General features: G+C 37.2%; 2 protein-coding genes across 3 annotated transcripts; one reads left to right on the top strand and one right to left on the bottom strand.

Annotated features, from left to right (window-relative positions):
* Positions 1-620: 620 nt before the first annotated feature.
* LOC6640003 (ubiquitin carboxyl-terminal hydrolase 43) lies at positions 621-20,075 on the bottom strand. 2 transcript variants are annotated; one of them, XM_002062902.4, is made up of 7 exons: positions 18,861-20,075; positions 5,849-5,938; positions 4,135-4,380; positions 3,628-3,897; positions 1,741-3,568; positions 848-1,683; positions 621-766 (listed from the first exon to the last, which is right to left on the bottom strand). In XM_002062902.4, exons 1-7 carry the CDS (start codon positions 19,476-19,478, stop codon positions 716-718), a joined length of 3,939 nt encoding a protein of 1,312 aa, XP_002062938.2. In that variant the 5' UTR covers positions 19,479-20,075; the 3' UTR covers positions 621-715. The 2 variants fall into 2 exon arrangements, with proteins under 2 accessions (XP_002062938.2, XP_023037765.2); XM_023181997.2 differs by lacking the exon at positions 5,849-5,938.
* Positions 20,076-20,219: 144 nt separating this feature from the next.
* Positions 20,220-20,924, top strand: LOC6640117 (DNA replication complex GINS protein PSF3). Its single transcript, XM_002062901.2, has one exon. The coding sequence runs from the start codon at positions 20,286-20,288 to the stop codon at positions 20,904-20,906; it is 621 nt and encodes a 206-aa protein (XP_002062937.1). The 5' UTR covers positions 20,220-20,285; the 3' UTR covers positions 20,907-20,924.
* The last annotated feature ends 2,254 nt before the right edge of the window (positions 20,925-23,178 follow it).

Below are 23,178 nucleotides of genomic sequence, written 5' to 3' on the forward strand. Positions count from 1 at the left end.
CCTAAATATACAATTTTAAAACGGTTTATGAAAAAGAAAATCAATATATTAATATTATTCAAGTAATATTTGTTTTTCCCTTACGCAGCTGTGCCATTTTTTTTTTTTATTTTACGTGTAAATGTTACAAGTATATAGAAATGAGTAATTGAAATCAAATATATATATATATTTATAGAATTTGAAACTTGGTTTCGTATATAAAATAAAATAGGAAAATCAAAACAAAAATTGTGAAAAAATTATGTTTATATGCCAGGCATTTTTATGGGAAATCATATATAAAGAAAATCATATGAATATTGTACTTTAAGTTTTAGCTAAATAAATATTGTGTTTTGTTTTCGGTTTTTTTTTTTTTATAAATAATGCAAAGTCAATTGGTTACAAAGAAAAATCGTCATTGGCGTTTTTAGAAAAAAATTGCCTTTAAAATAAATTACAGAAAACTAATTAAATGGAATTAAGAACTTATGTATGTATATATATATATATATAAAGTTGTTCAACTTTTCTTTTCAAACTTAGTGCCATCAATATGGCAGAACTATTGTAGATATCGGTATATATATGTATGTATATATATATGAGTGTATATAGCTTAAAGTAATGCTCGTTCGTTATATATAGAAATTGTTTTTTTGTTTTGTTTTATATAAAGTAATCTTTAGGCTTATGTCTATAGTGCGTTTTGTGTGTGGATCAATTTTGAAAACTAATTCTTGGGCGAAACGGTTATGAGTTTGTGTGGCGTCACTGGGGAAATCTATAATGAGACGGAGAGATAGAAAAGTAAACTATTAAAATCAATTTCAATGAAAAACGAGTGTAAGTTGTTTGTACTGACCCACAGGGATCGACCCATATAGGTATCATCATCGTCCTCAATCAGTCCCGATGTATGATGATGACTCTGCTGATCGATAAATAGCAGCGTATCCTTGCTGCAAGTATTGGCCGAGTTGCGCAACAGCGAGGATAATGTCTCACTGCATTCGCGCAACTTGTAATTGGAGCTGGTGGAGAAAGAGTGACGCAAACTAATGCTGGCGGCTGCTGCCTGCTGCTGTTGAGTGGCATTTTCCACAGCCGACACACTGCTGCGTGATCCATGCCAGTTGTGATTGCTGTTGCAGTGATTATGCAAAACCTGGCGTGACAATTGTAGGCTAGACGATAGCTGGGGTGTGGCCTGGCCATTGAAGAGGGCGGCGGCAGTTGGGCCATATGAGCCATTGAATTTATTCTGCAATGTGGATGCCGCCGTCACCGATGTGGTCAACGAACGCGGCGATGAACTGGATGATAACGATGCCACCGATGAGGCTGAACTGGATGAGGATGTGGGTGAAGCACTCGCATGTCCATTGGTCTTGATCTCAGCAATCGGAGATACAAGTTGGCTTTCAATAGATGGTTCCTTTGGTATCACAAGTTCCTCTAATGCTTCTGATTTGAGCTCTGTGCAATCATCCTCGTCCATGGCAAATATTTGTGTCGCCTCCTCCATGGCAATTTCAGGCTCTTGAGAGGCAACTGGTGGGGTGTCAACTGGCAGAGAATTGGATTCAGTTTTTGTCTTCTCCACTTCAATATCGGCATCGGCAAAAGCCAAGTCCTCCACATTAAGAGCCACCTGTTTTGGCTCCACCACAACGAGTTCCTCCACTTCCATGGGGGTGACTATAAAATGCAAAGTATTAATATTAAAAGCATCAAAAGGACACTCAATTATCTCACCTTCATCAGTATCCTGACAAACTTTGGGTATATCTACTGGTTTGGATTGAGCTTTCTCTGTAGGCGCCGCTGCTGTCTCTAGCTCAGCAGCAGCGGCAGGAGGCGCCACCTCATTGGATGGAATTGAAGCATCTGGTTTCTCCTTTCCACTGTTGCTGGTGGTGCCAACACTTGTCGCTGGGGTTATTTTGGATACCCAATGATCACCCGAATTCGAACTGGAACCCGAGCATTCGCCGGCATCGACACTGCGCCGCTGATAGAACAACATGTAGGCCTCATTGTTGATGATGTCCTCTTCGATAGCATCTTCGGGCACTTTGCTTACACGCTGATCATCGAATTTGTACCACTGGCGATCGTAGGGATTCTTGCAAGCAGCCGTATAGTGTCCCGTTTCCAAAGTGTCACCCTGGTGATAGCACACGGCATACAGATCGTAACGTGTATCTTTGGGCTCGTTGCGGGAATTGAGCGTGGAGGAGCGTGAATCGCCCGAGGAGCGTGCCTTCTTCCAGAGATTTCCGCTATTACTCCGGGCATCCAAGCCCAAGGAGTTGCTATTGCTCTCATGGAAACCGCGCGCTAAATGCGGCGACATATCAAAAGCATTTAACGGAAATTTAACCATTGTGGTTAACTTGGCCGCCTGCGGACCTTTCGATTGATGCTGTCGGAAGCGTTTGAAATGCACCACCAAAATATCAGGCAATGACCAGAGGCCCAAGGTCTTTACCACTGGCAAATATTGCTGGCAGTGTGGACAACGCCATGCATCCTCGGCACTAAGCGTCTCCGCCTTGGTATAGTGTTCCAGACACTGCTCCAAAGTCAGCGAAGCCGTGTCCTTTGGTTTGCTGGCACTCAGCCGAGCGACGCTCTCGTGTTCGACCAACTCTTCTTGCTGGAGCTTTACGAAATGATCCTCAGGGGAGCTCCATTCGAGCAGGAGTTTAATGTGCGGCGGCCCTGCCTCCGTGGAGAGAACCGACAAGGCCATATCAATCATTTCGGTTAGCAGAGGATGCTCCACCTGCTCCAGATAAGTGTCCGGATCGGCTGACGGATCCTGCAGTCGTATTCTGAACATATCGGTGAGTGGTGTGGCATAGGAGAAAACCTCCGGCTTGAGCAGCGTGGAAATTTCACGTAACATACGTTTCTGCAACTCCTGATAGGAGCAATCTCGCGGAGCTTTCATACTGAACGGGGCTCCGAAACGTAAACACTCTTTGGCATTCTTATCCCTCTTAACATTGGCCACAAGGAGTAGCAGATCCGGCGTTGGAGCCGCCTGACCTCCCGCCGAAACACTGGATTTCTCTGCCCCATCTTTGACCGGAGCCGGTGTCGGTGTGTTAACCGACTTTGGCACTGGAGTTGCCTCGGGTACTTCAATGCAATAGATAGTCTCAATGCTGCATAGCGTCTCCACCGGCTGCGTGTCATAGAAGACGCGCGTGAATCCCTCAGCATTAAGATCCACCAGAACCATGCGAGAGGCCGCTATGCCCGTGTCCGTTTGCAGTTGTTCGCGCAGTGCCACAATTGGGGAACCCGCCGGCACCCGCAGACCCATCTTGATCTGACGTGGCTGCTGTTTCATATAGACGACGGTTACGAATATCGTTTGCTGCGTCAATTGGGGCAATTGCACCGAAATGCAATGGAACGGATCAAAGGTATTCGATTGCTTCTTGCAACGCGGACAGGTCAGCGAAGAGCGAAACTGAGCCTGAAATACAGCCTGGACAAAGCTATTATTGCAGCGTATATGATTGGCCAGTGTCTCGGCGGCGATTATCTCATCCGAACGGCCATAGGAATTCTGAAAGCAACAAAAGACAAGTTGGATTAAGGAATCATATTGGTTTCTCTTTACTTTACCTTTATGCTCTTATAGCGTCGCTTGCTGGCCGTATTTAAATCCTCATGCACCTTGTCCAGCAACCAGAATAGAAACTCCTGGGCATCATGCTGTGTGGAACTGCGAAATTGTGAACCATAACGATCGACCACAGCCTTGAAGCCTGTGCTATGATCACTCTCATTGCGGCAGGTCCACAGAGCCTTCAAAACATTGGCCAATTGTTCGGTTAGTTCACCTTTGGTGCCAAATTTACGTGAATTGATTTTATTGCGACGCTTCAAATCGGCCTGCAAAATAATGGTCAAAAGTAGTTCAAGTGATGGGAAAAGAAACTACAGTGAAACCTCGATATAACGAATCTGAGGGGGATCGCAAAATTATTCGTTATATCTATTGATTCGCTATAGGTACTGAAATGTAAAACCTTAGTCCTTTCAAGGGACTTAACAAAAAATTCGTTATATTGGGTTTTTCGTTATAACGAAGTTCGTTATATCGAGGTTTCACTGTAATTTCAAACTCACCTTATACTGATCCAATACAAAATACTCGGCCAATATATCCGTATGGCTGAGACACTGCAGAACTGCATTCATGAAACAGGTGTTACCATGATTTTTAAGACCCATAACACCTGGCGTTTGATCAGCCGGCCATTGATAGCCACCAATGGGGGGCACACGTTCCCCACCACCAACACCACCACCAGCAGATCCATTTCCCGTTGTCGTCGTACCCAGGCCAACAGCAGTTTGTCCATTTTTATTAGCCTGCAAGAAATGTGTAGAGATTTTTGTGGATTAATTGGATTTGCAAGCCAGTTTCTAGCGGTTCACACTACTACCAAACATATGTATCTCAGTCTACAGTCTAGACCTCTTATCATAATAGTAATAACCTTGTTAGTAGTGTTAAGTAAATATTTAATAACCAAATTACAGATACAGATATATATGTACACGTTAAGTTTATCTAAAGGTCGCTAATCAACTGGGTAAAGGGAGGCAATTGAGCGGAAAGTTTTGTAAATAAATAATTCAAAGAATGGAAGTTTTCATTCAACTTTAACAAACAAAAAAAAAAAAATGGAAATGAAAATGAAATCAGAAATGAATTTCTCACCAAATTTTTTAATGATTGATAGGCTAAAAGTTTACCCTAAGGTAAAAATATGTTACAAAATGGTTGAGAAAATTTTTACTTAAGTTTTTCCTAGTTTATTAATAAGTTTTTGATCGATTTCTTACGACAATTTCTCTAAAGAAAAGTTTTTCTTCTCAAAAATCTATTTAAATATTTAAAAAAAGTTTTCTCTTTGTTTTTGTTCATGGTTAAATGAAACTTTTTTTTTGGACTGTAAATAGAGCAAAGTCAAATAAGATATAAAATTTTTAGACAATTGCAAAACATTTTCCCTTTGGCTGACTTTAAAACAGTTAACATTTTAAGTAACTGGGGCTAAACTAAATGGACTGGACTGGAAAGTGGAATGAGTTGAATTTTTATGAATTATGAAACGGTTAAAGGTCATTTCGGTGTTGCATTAGCCCCGAGGCTATTTGGGGGTCAATGCTAAGTGGGTTTTATTTGCTGCCCATAGGAAATGCAAGATAATGACGAAACCAAAAACCAACAAAAGAAGAAGGAAGAACTATTAGACGGGGCACAGATGTGGTTAAAAACAAAGCGTCATCAATCGATTTGGCAGAAGAAACCAAACAAAATAAATGAATAGACCAAAATCTTGGGGAGGGGATGGGAAGAGCCAAACAATGAATAGAGTGAGAAGCGCAAATCACAGATACAAAAGCCGGTTTCTACTCTACCAAAATACACATATATATATATATACATTTATATATATAATAAATACTTATTTGTTGAAAGCGAAAACCCACGCAACAAACAAAGCAAAAAAGGAACAAAAAAATCAACAGAAAAGAAAAGAAATCAACGGCATAATAGTCAATTGGCCAGACCTAAGTCAAACCTAAAAAAAAAAAAAGGCAAACGATGGGCGTGGGCGGTGAGTGTGTGGTCGGGTGTGTGTGTGTGTGTGTGTGTAGGCGTCTTTAGGTCTCGCAGCAGAAGAATTGGCGTGTTTTGGTACTTGAAAAGTGCTTTTTTTTTCTTTCCTCTTTATTTTTGGCATGGCATGATCATGACATTTAACCAAACATGCGATTACAACAACAACAACAACAAAAAGTAAAGTTGAAGGAAAAACCATTTATTTACCTCTTTTCTGCGCCAGCATCCGGTATAGAATGGCACGATTTCTATAAGTGTTATACGATTACAGCCAGCAGAGTTATTATCCTCTGCAGACTAATAGACAAAACCAAAAATTGAACGAAATAGACACAGGAAAAGAAGAAGAAAAGAGATGAAAATGTGTGAAAACATAGTAAGTTAGTAATAATAAATATTAGGGGGAGAATGAAAGACATATGTGGACTCTAGAGTTTAGATTAGTTGTTAACAAGAACGGAAGATAGAGGGAAATTTACACAAGCAAATCCAATCTTGAGTTCTGATTGTGGCAGATGAGCCGAATTTATAGGTATTTTAAATGAACACCAAAATTTCCAAAAATTTACAATTCAATTTAATTTAATTCAATTGTAGATTTAAATTAAGAAAAACTGCAAATTCGAAATTGTAAGGACATTGGCAAAAATGTCCATCCAGAGACAAAAGTTATTTTTCAAGAGATTGATGTTAAGACTTAAGAATCACTCAACTAAGAATCACTGAACTAATTTTCATTAACTAATTAATTTCTCTATTACTCCACCATATTTAAGTAGAAAATGTTACTGTGTGTCCTGCACTCTTAATTTTTCTATGTACATAAGTCTCACTCACTTGTGCAACTATAATTCTTTAAATAAAGTGATCCTTGTAAAATAAAGTAAAGTAATATTTTTTTGGGCCAAGGCACGGACGACATTGTTTACCTGCAGGATTCTACACGGGGTATGGCATCCTGATTTTATATAGGATTTTTCCCCCTAAAAATTACGTGATATTAGTGCCATCAGGCTTAATAATTGGTCTTTAAGGTTGTTCTTAAAAGTTCTTACTAGAGATAAGATCCAAAGATTTACTTTTCCACTCAAAATTTTCGTGCTTGTTTCCCCCAGTGAGCAGCATAATCCATAATCCTTTCTTACAAACAAGTTCTAACTAATGCATTTTTAATATTTTAATACTATCACCTATTTAAGAAATAGATTTGTTGCAAAAAATTACCTCAATTTTGTTTAATTTGTTTTTTGATAATGTCTAAAACACTCCGATTATTATGTCCAGACCAACTTTAGGGTTAACTGACTAATTTGCTGGGACTTACTTATTTTACTTCATGATGGTAAAGATTGATATTTAAGAATAAGTTTTCTGATCGTAGAACTTGAAATATAATTTTTATAAGTACACCTTTGAAATCTTCACGTTCTGGCCTTCTCTGTGATTACTGACTATGACTAGGTCTTGATTTGATTAAAATGCTTACAATTTTAAAAGTTTGGATAAAAAATAAGTAACTTTTAAACTAAAGATTTTAGATGCAATAAATCTTATCCTTAATCATTTCAGCAACTCTGACCTATAAAGGAATACAGGTCTACTGTGGATGAATCAAAAGATTTTCCAAGTTTGTATTCCTTTATAGGTCATAGGCACAGATTGTAAAGATATTGAATTAATCTGGCATATATACAATGTACATACATTAAAAGCAAATGATTATTCTTTATTAAAAGATTAAATCGTAATCTAAACAGATAAAAGATTAAACTTGAGCTGGCTAGGTATGACTCAAACAAAATCAAAATATTTTAGTGTCCTACAATAAATGTGTTAAATGTGGAATATGTAAATTTGCAACTTCCGTCATCAGTCACATCATCAGCAATCAGCCGAAACGTAAATGTTATTAACTAATAACAGCTAAACTTAGCTGTCACACTGTGCGTATACTTTATTGTGGACCAAATGATGACCTAGGACGACCATTACTGTAAATTCGCAACTGTAAACCTTACAAAATATATAAAGGATATAATGTAGGGCTAAGGTAAAGAAGGAGCCAATCGAACTAGATTATATTTTAGTAATAGTTGTAACTAGAAAATGGAAAGTTAAGGATGTGACCTGCTAAAATCCATCCCTAATATTCATTTAAATGGCAAAAAACCTCTTGAAATTCTAGACGAAAGAAGATTATTGCCCATATATATAAATATATATATGACCCACGTCATTTAATGCTAAATGTCTAAAATTAAAGCTAAAGATAAAGATAAAACAAAAACCAGATGCATACTTGAAAACATAACGATTAATTTTCATATAGATCTTAAAACTTTGAACTTGTTATTCTGTGAATCACGTCATTGGCAATTTTCTGTGATTTTGCCTCAGTGTGTGTCTGTCTGTGTGTGTGTGTGTGTGTTTGTATTTGTTTTTTCTTCCATTTCTTTACAAATTGACATTCAATTGATGCAGCAAATAAGTGGCCTGATACTGCCAAGTTTTTGCGTTTTTGAAAAGGGCATGAACTTGGCTTTTTAAAATGCAAACAAGGCCAAAAGCATTGGCAATGCAGAACAATTGGTCAAATCTAACAAAAGATATGATTTCATAATATGAATTATTGTTTTGCATCTGCTTTAATTATCTAATACTTGGCGAATAATAAGCCGATTTTCTCAATAAAAAAAAACAGCCGGTTTAGAATTTAAGCCGTTGAGCTTAGTTCATTAGACAAACCCAATTAAAACAAGACAAAAACAAAAACCTAAACACTGAAATCCTAATGATGTAAACCGAACCTAAGCTCTATGGCTTAAAGTGGCCAAGTGCTAGGTAGATATAGATGAAGGTAGGTAGCGAGGTAGAGAGGAAAGAAATTAAAATATAACGATAACGAAGCGAATTGAACTGAACTGAACTGAACTGAACTGAACGGAACGGAACGTCAAGCCTCAAATAAATAAGTAAATTGAGTGGAATTTTTGCCTTTTTTTCCTCTTCGAACAGTCTCTGCTGACCTAATCGCGGCCAATATGTAAAGTATTTCTCACACACAGCTGGAGATGGAACACAGAAAATGTATATGTATATATTACCCATACGCCGCGTATACCGGCTAAAGTTGAATCCCTCATCTTCTTACTTCTCCTTCTATATTTTTGCTCTGTTCTTTTTTTTTTTTGTTAATTGAGCTCTCTGCCTGCTTGAGACTGTGGGCCCCGGTAATAGAAGTCTAACATCGTCGTTTGCTTTTGCCACTTGTCTCAATTTACTGTGGCAATTTTATCATCATCATTATTATTATTATTTATAAATTTAAGCACATTTCTCTCTCTTTCTCTATTTTTGTTTGTATTAAAGTCACATATATAGACTGCAAAAACTGAACAAGCAACAGGAGCATATAGAGAACAAGCAGAGGGGGGAAAGATGGGCGAAAAGAGAAGACGACGTTTGGTTCGCCTCAAGTGGCAAGTTTATTGTTTATACTATACGATATGTGCTGCTGTTTTTATTTTTTTAGAGAGGGCATTTAATGGGGGGTTTAGATTTTGTGGCTTCATTTGTACCTTCCCGAGTTTAAGGGCATTCGAAATTGGCATTTATTTTGCACTATGTCGGAAAGATTGTTTAATATTTTCAAGAAAATACTGTCTAAGTTGAATAATAATAATAGAGTGAAGCAAAATTTATTAATATTATATGGTTTTTTAAGTATCTTTGTTAAATCCTTTTGAGATTACAAGCTTGTACCATAATTTGGACCAAAACCCAGATTTATAGGAATGAATTTTGATATTTTATAATGAAAATGAATTCAAAATCTTCTGCTTTCAGCAGGAATACAATATACTCGTGTTGGATATCAAAAAACTCATTTTTTGAAACTAAATTAATCAACTTAATCCAAAAGTATTCAAAATATATATTTAACTTTGATCCTATCAAGTTAGTTTAGCTATTTGAATTGAAGTACTTAATTCATTTGACTAGGTCAAAAGCTTTGTTGATTTGCAAGTTGTGGCCAGCTTTGCCAATCTTTTTTCGCTTTAATCTGTTAGAATTCCCAACTAGTTCTAACACTGAAGCTTTGGAATGGCAATTGCCTTTAATTATGTAAAATGGTTTCAAACATCAAGCGCATAATTTTAATGCAAATGAACCCAAAAATAATAATAAAATATTTAAGTACTTAAAAATTTCGTTCTATGAAATGTTTGCTATTAAATCTTTCATCTTAAAGTTATTGGAATGAAAAGTAAAAGATAGTCTTTGACTAAGAATAACGCAATCCACTAACAAATCCACTATATCAACTAAGATCGACAGTTTTTTTCGAAAATTAAATGGAACTTAATTACCAAAATGAACATTTTGCAATTAATGCTAAGATTAAGACTTCAAATAATCTTTTTCTTTTGACCAAACTTCAAATTATTTCTAGAGTATATTTTGTTTCGTTGCAATAAATTTTACATTTGTTTACGTTTTGTGAAAATGTTTATTATTCCATTTAAACTGGAGTATTGAATTATTATATGATTACTTATACTGAAGTGTCGATTTTTGTCTGGCATCGAAAGAATTCCAATTGGTTTTAGGTAGTTAAAGCAAAATGGTGCTTGATAAGCTAGCCAGGCAAGTTTTTCGATACGCTTCGATACGATTAAAAACCGGAGGGGTATTGAATTGAACTGAATTGAGTATATGTATGTATTTAGCTTTACGTAACCCAAATACAAGAGGAGAAAAAACAACAACAACAGCAACGAAAAAAAAGTGCCACTAGATGCAGTTACGTTTTTAGTTTACCTTTTTTCTTTGTTTGTTTGTTTATTAAATAATTGTAAATAATTGAAGATAATTGTTGTTGCGGCTGCCGTGACGTTGTTATTTCTATATATACTTTCAGTGCTGACTTTAGCATGAATGAAAATTGGCTTAGCTCAGTCGATCTCTATCAGCTCTCTCTCTGAGAGCTTTGAGACTGGTTCGACGGCATTTCATATAAGCCCAACCAAAAAACAAAAAAAAAAAAAAAACTATTATTAGAGTCACTAGGCGACAGTCGCCTTATCGTTCGTTCGTTCGTTTTTTTTTTTTTTTGGTTTTGTCATTCGTCATGCCAAATCAAGCGATTTTCATATTCAGTTATTCTCGATTTGGTGCTAAGTTCAGGTGGTTGACGTCGGATCACGTGACATATTCTATTGATACCGATTCACATATTTTAGTCTTAATTGACATGAAAATATATTAACAAACTCAGTCAGACTAATGATTGACTAACCGAGCGGCGAAACTTGAAATGTGTTTTATTTCATTTTTGCACTGATTTTTCGTTATGTCAGACAACTGAGATAAGAAGCTCGCTCAATTGATTAGGACAGCAGGCCTTGAAATCGATGGGGTTCTCTAGACTAGTTTAATAAATTTTACTCATGTCTGATATCGATAAAATCATTTTTCGAAACTAATTAAATCGCTTAAAGCCAAAAGTATGCTAAATATATTTAACTATGATCAAATCTAGATAGTTTAGTTATTTGAAATGAATGTTTTTATTTAGTTTGTTTGTTTTCGAACTGTTCTTTTTTCTGATTGCAAGTTGTATCAAGCGTTCTACATCTTTTTGTTCGCTTTACTCAGTTATAATTCTCAATAAGTTTTAGCATTAAAAAGTCTGATAATAAGACTTGATTTTTGATAAGATTTATGGTTCTCAAGCCAGTTTTTGATGATATAATGGCCTAATTATAATGGTCTAATGACCAGTTTTTGATGATATAAATAAATTACACAAAAAAACTTTAGAAATAAAGATCAAAGATGGTCCTGAACTTTCTTAAGAACACTAAACTTGCTTATTAACATTACACTTAATTGTTAAAGTCAAAATTCGCACAAAATTTTATAAAAATGCATTAATTTTGTCTGTCCCTTTAGGACATATTTTCTATTTTTGAAAAATATAATATAATTAAGACTACTAATGCCACAGACAGTTTTAATTGCGGCCATAGGCGCTCCTTTAGGACTGTAAAATGGGGGAAATAAGTTCCTTTAAGTATGCAATAGGCTGGCTGGATGTGTTTAATATTTGCAAAAAGTTTTTAACTTTTCGTATGCCTTGTAACTTATTTATTTATTTATTTATAATATGATTGGGCAGTGATTGTAAATTAAAGCCAATATTCTTACTTGCTATAGCTACTAGGCCTTAAGCTAACAAATGGACTAATTGATTTTTGTTTAAATCTACTTAAATATGTTTTTAAAGTAGCTGTTCTTATATAAAGAGGGATTTTACCTTTAATATTTTAAATTATTGGGGGGGTTTTATATTTTGTGGTATATGTTGGTTGCTTTTAAAAATTTGATTAGTGCAGTGATATTTTTGTTGGAAGGGTAAGCTATGGTTTCGTAGGGGTTTGGGTGCAGGAGTTCTGTTCTTGCTCGATTTAGATCTCTGCATTCTACGATTATATGTTTAATTGTTAGGGTGGTGTTATGCCTTGTAACATAAAAATTGTGTACAAGCAATGCTTGATAGTAGAATTTGTTTCATTCGCAGAATTTTCCAAAACTTTTTTCCCTCATTTCCTCCGCCTAGATTCGCCTATGATTGCGGCACTGACAATCATTAGTTATAGATCTAGTTAGTTAATAATATAATTGCTTTTTAATTAATTTGCAAGCAATTAAAGTATCTCTTAATAGAGTTCAGATGGAATTCTATATACTCAAACACCTCACTCACGCATGGTCAGAACTATTTCAAATAGAAATCTAACAATTTAAAAACTATTTATAACTTATACTCTGCTTATTAAGCTATCAGTTAAGATTAAATATTGGCAACTATATATAACTATATAAGTTTGAAGTGATTTTTTTTGATTATCATATCAAAAATAGAGTGAGAGAATTGACAAACAGATTTTGACACCCTATCTAACAAGTGCGATCTAATAATTAGCGCATTGTTTGCCCACTGCTTTTACGCGGTTGGTTTACGTAAATGATTCTCACACGTGGTGTGAGTGGGCCAGTTGGGGGGGCTGGGGCACGCCTTCTTGTTGTTACGTTAAGAGAGAGAGCAAAATAAAATGCTTTGTCAAGGTTGTGTCTACAAAAAATGAAAAAAAAAAAATTGCCATGCGAGTGCTGGAAGTGGAAATGGAATTGAAATTGGTGGCTTCTCTAATCAGACCACCTTGCTTATCATTTTTTCGTGTACAATGTTGTTTTTTGTTGTTGTTGTTGGTTGTGGGGGTGCGATATTATTATTAAGTACACACATATATATATGTATGGAGAGGGACGATGGTAAAAAGACCACGCGACGTTGGTCTAGCTGGTATGTAGAGGACAAACGGTTGAATCATTATTAAATAAGTTAGTTAGGGACGGGCCCCGTTAACCGTAAATTTAAGTCTACGAGACAAGTTTATAAATCATGCCAGAGGGTGGATGGTTGGTTGGTTGCTTGGGTTGAGATTTATATCTAAATATATATATGTATATATGCTTAATTAAGTTAGACAATGACGTGTACCTCGTTACCCTATCTAAAAATATGAAAAGTTCATGGCCATTTGAATACACTATTTTTATAAGAAAAAGAGAACGAAAAATTGTTGAAAATTTTTATTGTTTATGAGAGGCAAACGAAACGAGCAACATTTTTCAATTAGTTTGATCTCAATTGATTTTACCTTGAATGAGAATTGAGAGAGAGAGAGAGAGAGAAAGCGACCACCGAGTGAGAGAGATTGTGCAAAAACGTGCGAAAACCGAAAACATTACGTATTTAGCCACTGAGCGGAAATACATACACCGCACACGTCCTTCCTCCATAGGCGGCCCCCTTCTCCACCCACACTCTCTCATACGGCCATAGAAAATCAGCAAACACAAACAGCAAGCTAAAGAGCGAGAAGGAGCAGAGATACATATAGCTGCCCCTCTCTGCCCAACCCCCCGTAAACGCCCTGTTACGTACTAATCTCTCATGCTCATCAACAAGTACAACAAACGACACGAGCCACGCTTAACTCGCACTCTCTCTCTCTCTCGCTCTTTCTTTAGTTTACGGAAATATCTAGGAGAAGGTAGTCGTCTCGAGGTAACCATCCATCCCTCCACCCTCCCCCACATTTCACGTGTTTTGCCAGATCTTCATAGTCGCCTCATGCAACTACAAATGGCATATTAATAAGTCATTTTTCCACTTGTCTTTTCAACTTGTTTTGAACATGCTTACAGCATGAATCATAAATCAAAAAGGCCAACCTATTGCAGCCAATGAATGAAGTAATTCTTCTTCGGCCACACGGTAGCAGCCACAGCCTCAACTTCCACTTCAACACAAAAAAAAAAGAGCAGAAAGAAACAAAAACAAAACAATGGACCCCCATTGCAACATTATGTTATTAACAACAACAATAAGTAGGTAGCTATTTTTTTGTGTTTTTCTTTTTCCCTTTGTTTTATGTTTTTTTGCGACTGGGAAAGGTGGTGAAAGATGCCAAAAGATAGCAACAAAAACTAGGCGCAAAATATGAAGTAATACATTCGATTTGAATTTATGCATTTAAATGGGAAAGAAAAAAACTTGGAACAACTTTGGGTAATTTGAATATTAAACAAATGTTAATATTCGATATGGAGTTTTATAACTTTTTGATTTGGTGATCTGAATTATATTCAGGCTTAGTGGGATAAGGATAAGGATTATATTCAAAAGAAAAACCAGAGACCAGGAAGAGGCAAATCTTTTCATTACTTTTTTCTTAGTTTTTGGTTTCTACCAACCAATGGCCTACTAACTAAGTTCAAATGATATATTTATCTGATTTTGATAAAATGTGACCTAATTAGAGCTTATAATAAGCTTTTGTTGTAATCGTTCAATAAATAAAAACTTTTCCTGGCTTAATTGGAACATGTTAAAATATATATGGACATTTCCACGAAAAGGAATCAAATGAAAAAAACAAAAATTTCAAATAATCATAATCTGCGAGCAATTTTAATACCTAATCTGGTGACTCTAACACTTTGTTAGTTTTTGAGAAAAGTTGTTTTATTTCATTTGCGGGGGCGGAAGTAGGCGTGGCAAAAATTTTAAATAAACTTGATCACCGTAGGTTACTCTAGCTCTTAGAGTCTCTGAGATCTAATTGTTCATACAGACGGATTGACGGACAAGGCTAGATCAACTCGGCTGTTGATCCTGATCAAGAATATATATACTTTATGGGGTCAGAGAAGCTTCCTTCTGCCTGTTACATACATTTTGGCGACTTCAATGTACCATTTCACCTTATAGGGTCGGATCTAGGACTGTGAACGGGGGATGCAATAGGCTGGAAGTGTTGAATATTTGAAAAAAGTTTATATCTTTGTGTACAAGCAATGCTTGATTTTAGAATTTTTGTCATTCGCAGAATTTTCTAAAATTGCTTTTTACATATGTTTCAAAAATCAAGTTCTTCTCGACTTATTGCATACTTTTGGGAGCAAATTTCCCTCATTTTTCCCGCCTATGCACCCAATGGACTCTTCTCGTAGTGCTGATCACAAACAAATATAAGCCTATTAGAAGAACATAACTTCGAACTCATTCTACTAAATTTTTGTAACCAAAAACAAGCCTTCAGAAATTAGAAAAACACTTAACTTTTGCCTCATTGAATTGTTCGATTTGTCCAACTCTATAAAGAATTTACATTTAAGCCCATCAAGTGTATGTATAAGAACAATTGGTTTAAAGGCTTTAAAGTTTCGATACTGTAAAAGTTGACATTGTTGATAAACTTTATTAGAATTTCCAAGAAATCGAAAACCAACAGAAAAATCCCATTTTTTGTATTTTATTTCGTTTTTGTTTTGTTTTGCATAATCTGTAAAAAGTATTTAATGAGCGTTTCAAATTGATTTTACTGTATTCTGATATCAACAATCAAGAAGTTTACTTATTTTTTTATATTTTGTTTTTTATTTAGTTTCGTTTTTCTTTTTTTTTTCGCTGCTGTCTCGATTTCATTGAACCTCTTGGCCGACTCGCTCCACTTGCACCCCCGCGCCTTTGCATTGCATTTCATTTAATTTTAATTTGGAATTCAGTTTTTGTACGTCGATGACGACTGAAACGACGTGAAGCGGGAGGGGCGAAATTTGGAATTCAAAGCGTTAAAAAGGTCAAATAGTAAAATGTTTTCTAAGGTCTTGCCCTCTACAATTAATCAACAACAAAACATCAACAACAACAACAACAACAACCACAATAGACACAAGTTTATATATGTATACAATTTATTATTAGATCAAATTCAATTGCAATGATCTGCTGCTGAGTTGCTACTGGAATGCCATCATCTTCATATTGTTCCACAATCGGAGGCACAACAACAACAAATACTACTGGCAACTGTGTCTGTTGTCTGTTTGCCTTTTGGATTGTATGTGTGTCTGTCTGTGTGTCATTGCGCCCTGCACTTGTCTTCATCTGATGGATAGATACCCTGCATTGTTGCAATGAAGCAGGGTATCTACAGTTGACTGGCAAGTTCTAGAATGTTAAAGGTTTTCTCATTCATAAGTAAGAAAGTCTCTTAACTCAACTAAGAACATCACATATTCAGCTCTTTTCCTACACGGTATCTGACAGTTCATTTCTTGTCATTACATTCTACGACTGGTTTTTCTTTTTCGGTGAAAATGGTTAGTAGGAGAGATTTTGTCTTGTTTTTCTTTGTTGTTATTTTTCTTGACAAAAGCGTGGCACACATTTGTCAGTGCAGGAATGAAGAGAAAGAAAGTAAGAGAGAGAGGAAGAGAGGGTGGCAACTACTCCCTCTCTCTCTCTCTGTTCCCTTTTCTTATTGTTCGGCAACTTCGCGCTCCAACAGCGCACGACCTGAAAAAATAAATTTTTTTCTCGTTGTTGTTGTTGTTGTTGCTGTTATTATTTGTTTATTATATCGCGAGCGAGCAACAAATGTTGCCAACATTTACACAAAAAAGCCAAAAAAAACTGGGGAAAGGGAAAAAAACACAATTTTATTTGAACAATTGTTGTCTGCGAAACAAAAGACTTACCCTCCTTGTCCCCCTCAACACCTAGTTACACTTGTTAACTGCTTTCCCCTCCGCCCACTAACGTTCTGTCTCTTCTATCTCCCTCTCTCTCACTTTAGTATAAAACAACGAAAATACATAATAATAATAATGAGACAGCAATTGTTTAAAAATAACATTAATTTCCATAGACTGTCCTCGAGCAATGATCATTTTGAATGTCGGAGAATTTGTATATGTACATCCTCTCCTCTGTATCGCTCTTTCTCTATTGAACAATTAAAAATTGACTAATATAATTTTTATTAGAGGTCATAAATGGCACACAAAGAAATCAGTAGCGGATCTATGTAAATGTCCTATATTTGCTTATCAATTGATCCAAGTGCAGATTTTGGGATGAGAAATCTCTCATTTTTGGGGAGGTAAATTTCATTCGTCTTATCCCCTTCAAGGATCTGCCAATGAGGATTCTGAATAGCTCTAAATTTATTTGACTGCTTGTTCAATTTTCTAAATTCTCTAAAATATTGATCAGAAACTTTCCATGGTTAAATGAAAATACTCTGATAGGATTGGTTAAAGCAATTTTTTTTTTTTATATTTCTGTTTTCCTGATTAACTTTGGAGTAGCAGATGAAGATCGATTAATTAGTTTGGATTGGTCGGACAAAACAGACGTCAAGCGTCTAAAATATTTATTTTACAAAAATTTGTTAATTGTTTTATGTATAAAAAACTTATGTTTTTTCCCATTTTCCAGTTGTTATAGCCAAAGAAGATCGAAATGTATTGGAAAAAAAGAAAAGAGAACAAAATCTTGTGTTCTTATTCATCGTCTTCAAGCCAGCTAACAAAAAGGTTCGGCTTTTGTCTATTCAAAATGAGTTTTCACTGTACTTGGGTACTTTTTCAAAAAGTTGAATGCAACTGTACTTTGATCAGTTTATGGCATGATAAAAAATATTTAAAATGCTATTTTTATACGTTGTATTTATTCGGACAAAGAATTGTAAACACATAATCAGCTCACTTTTCATAATGAAAGGTGATTTAATAATAAAAATATATTTGTGTCAAGGAGTTTTAGGAATCTTTGAAAGGAATGAGAAAGTGGATCCTATGATCTAAAATCTAATTTTACTTCTTTTCACAAAATACCCTTAGAAGATACTAAGAAACAATTTGAAGATAATTTGTTTCCATTTTCGAAATCAAAAACAAAAATGAAATAATCAATTGAAAAATCGGTTAAAAAATTTGAGATCAGAATTAATCCATTATCCAATTCATTAAACAACGACTAATAAGTAAATTAACCCAATGAGTGGTGTACCCTTTGATTGGAAAGGGTATGGGATAAGACTAACAATACAAGCGGCTTTTGGGGTACGGTTAAGCTTGTCTCTTTGCGCTCTTATCATCGACAAGCCAAAAATGTGACTCAGCAAAGTAAAATACAACAAAAAACAAAACAAAAACAAAAAAGAAAGAGGAAACAGCAAAAAAAAGAAAAAAAAAACGTACATGAAAACGTGGCAAAAGTTGATTTGAGGCCTCCTCTTCTATCCCAGTGGGTGGGCAACGGCCATGCCGACACGCACATAACTCAGTCTCAGGAGTAAATTTCTTTCTTCCATCACACACACACACACACACACACATACCAACTCTCTCTCTCTCTCCCTTTCTTTGGGTGTGTGCGTTGCACAAAACAAAAAAGAAGAAAAAACACAACTAGCGGGAGACGAAGATGAAGACAAAGAGATGCAGCAGACGAGCAAAACAAAGTCAACGATAAGACAGGCGACTAAACGATGCTGCCTGACCGAGCAGAGGCGTCGCTTATAAGAGGGATTTGCTGCTGCTGCTGCTGCACTCTCCCCTAATTCGTATCGTATAAGATTCTACCCTCTGCTGCAGCTGCTGCCTCCCTTTGCTGCTGTTTGCCATTTTATAAAAATATTTGATAAGACTCGAGCAGAGGCAGCGGCAGCGGCAGAGGCAGCTGCAGCGTCTAACAAAGAACAACAACAAGATTTATATAAATTTATTTCAAGTCTATAAATATGCATATATATTTACTATAACTAAATGAGATTTTTATAGAGGTGATTCAACTTACACCCACATTTATGCCAGAGCTCAGATGCTGGGCAATGCGATTTAGAAATTTCCTGAAGGACGAACGACGTAGAGCACGTGACCGTTTCTGGTTATTGTTGTTGTTGTTGCTGCTGCTGTTAGTAGTAGTAGTAGTATTGCTGCTTGTATTATTATTATTGTTGTTGTTGCTGTTGCTGGTGGTGACTCTTTCGGAGGCTGCTTCATAGCTATTGAGAGACACAATGCTGCCACTGCGACCACGTCCGCCACTGACGCAAAAAGAAATGGCTGAATTGCTGCCATTATTATCCTTGCCGGCTGCAGCGACTCCTCCACCAGGCCCACCTCCTCCTCCTCCTCCTCCCACTCCTCCAACACCCTGTGCTGTGGTCTTGAATTTGCGGGACCAACGAAATGGATTGCGTGGCATTGAGAAGGCTCGGCGTATTTTTTTGGCGGCATTTGTGGCCAATGTGGAGGCCTGTGTGGCAGGAATGATTAAAACCTCTGACGTCGGCGCTGGCGCTGGTGCGGGCGCCGTCGTTGTCGACTGCGACTGCGAAGTGTGGGTGGTGCTGGCGTCGGCATCGCCTTCATTTTGTTGTTGCTGGTGCTGCTGCTCTTTTGTTGTGCCCATATTCTTGCGCTCTCTCTCTCGCTCTTTCTCTCAGTATTCGTCACATATAACAACAAAAAAAAAAGGAGGAAAATTGCACTGTAAACTAACTAAACTAATTCCTTTTAATTGACGCCTTTTTTCAGCAGTGATTGATGATTCTTATTTTTCACAAAATTTTCTTTTTAAAGCACTTTAATTTCTCATTAATATTCTGATTTTTTCGCTTTGCTTCTCTGCTTCTTCTTCTTCCTCCTTTCTGGTTGACCCAATACTTTCACTTTTTGTTGTTGTTGTTGTTGCTGCCGCCGCAATTTCTATGTATATTTTTTTTCTTTCCTCTTCTCGTTTCGAAACTGTAGCACTTTGCGGGTTTTTAGTTAATATTAGTTACTAACGCGGATGCCGTCGATTTTACACTTGGTTTTACGTTTTCGCGTTTGCAATACGCGTTGCAGTGATTTATGCGGTTTTCACTGTGCGACTTTTGTACAATCGAATTTATGTAGATTTTTTCTCGGCTCTAGATGCACGCTCCTTCTTTCAGTTAACAAAATATCTAATGTTTTAAACAAATTCGACATCCGCCCGCACAACCTTTCTCTGTTACAAAACAACAACAACAAACCGATAGATCGATATTTCTCATCGGTTTTATCGAGTGGAGCCACACTCTCTCTGGATGAAAATAGTGGGATTTTTAACTGATCGGTTATCGACTATCGAAATACATAAATATGGGGGATAGTGCTGTGTTGTCAGTGTGACCAAACATTTGGGTTTGTGAGTGTATTTTGGCGCAAAAATCGTTGGCAAATTTCTGCACAAATGAATTATTTTCCACATTACTACTCCATCGAGGACATTTTTGTGACGCAGGAAAAGGTGGAGTGCAGGGTTAACACAAGGCTGCAGCGAATGGGATTCTTGGATGCGGGGGACTCGCAAACTGACCACTTGGAACCGGGACGCATTGTCAACTTGCCTCTCTGGTACATTAAAGAGCTAAAGGTAAACAATGCTTATTTCACCGTTTGCATTCCGGAAATCTACAAAAATGTTCACAAGGCCGTCTGCGAGGCAGAAACAACACACATTGAATTAGGGCGCTTACATCCTTATTTCTATGAATTCGGCCGCTATTTGACACCCTATGATAGCAATCATGTCATAGGGCGAATAATCTTCGAGACACTGCGTCAACGAGTGCGTCATCTGCTGGACATATCAAAGAATGATGACCAGAGCAGGATCAGCAAGACGGAACATCGACTGGATAACGTTGAGGCCAATCTTCATATAGCGGGTATGAAAACTAATGCGCAGTATGTCAAATGGCTGCAGATGTCCAACAATAACATTTGCATCTCTGAATTGGTGGAGGAGCATCAGAGGAAACGTTTGCGGGTCGATCTTAGCGATAAACAAATAGAAAGCTCACCTCCGTAAGGACTTCTTATATATATTAAAGGTAATGAAATATATTTTAAGTTACAATTTTATGGAAATTTAATTGACAAACATTAAAAAAACAATACAAATAAAGCATAAGGGGGTTTGCCATTACAAGGACCCATTTTGGATTTATTATTTAAACTCAAAATTCAGGTACGTAAATTGGGAAACTGTGCTACCGGTAAAAATTTGTTTTAGTTTTGCTTCAAAACTGTTGCATATTTTCGAGCTCTTGTTTGGTTCACTAGCACTGCCCAGATGGCGGCAGTGGGCAAAATGTAGATAGCTAACTACACAAAGAAAATGCCAACAGCTTGAACTCAGAGGCGCCATAAACACACAATATAAAAAATACGTTTAATAGTAATAGACAATTGCTACCCATTAAAGAATTTTACATTTTGTTGATGTCTAAGCAAAGAAAATTAAGTGAATTAGAAAAAACTGTGACACAAAACAAAAGAAACACAACCATTAGGAAAATGGCATGGAACACATGAATCCAGTGCCCTTTCCCAAGAGTCGTGCAGTGTTTTTTTCTAAAAATTGAAGTATCTTGAAATTGCAGCATTGCCATCACTTGATATCCCTCCTTACAGTTCATCTGCCTCATATTCTCAACTCGTAAAAACTTTTTAGTATTCATGGTTTCAGCATTAACGATGCCAATTATGGCAGCATTTTATTTTGTTTTACTTTATTAGCTTTAAGCAGAGCAGGCCCCTTCCCTCAACTCCCCTTTAAGCCGTAGTACCGCGGCGTCAAAGATGCCACGCCCAAAATAGAAGAACAGACGAAAAAAAAAATGGGAGCAATGGCTCCAAGAAAATTTAAACCAATCAGCAAGCGACGCTCAAAGAGTCTGCGCAGACCAGAGAACGAGAGAGAGAGAGTGATAGTGAGGGGGGGAGTGTGAGTGAGAGAGAGTTGCTTGCTCTCAAAATAACGGAAGCTGTTTGCAGTTGATGAAGTTGGTTTTTGGGGGAAAAGGAAGGCAATAAAAATGGCTGCTGCTGCCGTCGCCGTCGTCGCTTTTGGCGTTAACGTTGGCGCTGACGTCGCCAATATCGTCTAAAAGTCACAATTATGGCCACTCATTCATTGCGGTGTTGGATGATGCAAAACAACCTCTAGGTAAACGCTTTGGCAGTGTCTCCCCGCCCCCGCGCTCCAGTTCACTCGGGGGAAGCAGAGGAGTCTAAAAAGATTCCCCTAGCAGCGTTTCTGATGAGTGAACAGCAATTAGAGCAAGGAGGGAGGCCTCGTCTCGGCACAGTGTTTGACTTTATTGGAAGTTTATTGTGTGGAATGTTCGTCCTATTTATTTCCCCCCCACCCCCCACTCCACCCTCCTCATGTTGTTGCAGACAAAAATCCTCTACCCCTACCCCTGACCCTCCTGTAATTGTTTTGCTCTGGTTTGCGAGGGTGTAAAATCCAGAAGGGTGAGAGACAGATGGAATGGTAGGGGGGGGATTCACCCGCTGACATTAATTGGTTGTGTACGAGCCAATTTGGTGTAAAAGGCGCAAATTGATTGCCTTGCGGTTTTAATCGATGCGCATTCATTCCAAATCACGCACATTTATCACTCACCCGTTCCATGTACCCCCCCGTGCACCCACCCACACACACACCGACACTTAGATCTTCTCGGCTCTTGGTTCCCGGGAAGATGCGCCACATCTGCGCTCTTTATAATTGCCAGCAATTGGCCTTTGGGTGAGTAATTAACGCTGCTTCCTCTGTCATCCTCTGTCCATACGCTGTCCCTCGCTAAGCCAGGACAATGGATTTCCTCTTTTGTTTTCGTTTTTTTAAGCATTTTTTCCTTCTACCCCGTTATATAACCGGACCTAACTCCTCGCTAAGTTGCGTATTTATTGCGAAACATTTGCTCCTTTCGTCCTCTACCTGGACAATTGTTGAATGTTTGTTTTTTACGCGGAAGTTCGGAAGGATTTCTTGTTCATTTTTTAGCCAACGGATTGGCAAGAGGTAAAAAGGATACGCGAATTTCTAGGAATGTAAGCAAAAGGGAAGAGAAAACGAAACGCATAGGGTTATGAAATTTTACGCAAGCAGCTACAACTCCTGACTAATGTCCTTTTTGCCTTTTGGCCAAGGTCCTGGCAGACAAAAGGGTTTCTGCAAAAGTGTTTATAGCGAATTGTCTATCCTTCTCAGCCAGCAGGACTTCATAATTACACGCAATCAATGCATAATCTTTGCCAAAAAAAAACAAGAAACAAAAGATCAAAACAAT

Source organism: Drosophila willistoni (assembly GCF_018902025.1).
Source record: "Drosophila willistoni isolate 14030-0811.24 chromosome 2L unlocalized genomic scaffold, UCI_dwil_1.1 Seg196, whole genome shotgun sequence".
Taxonomy (NCBI): domain Eukaryota; kingdom Metazoa; phylum Arthropoda; class Insecta; order Diptera; family Drosophilidae; genus Drosophila; species Drosophila willistoni.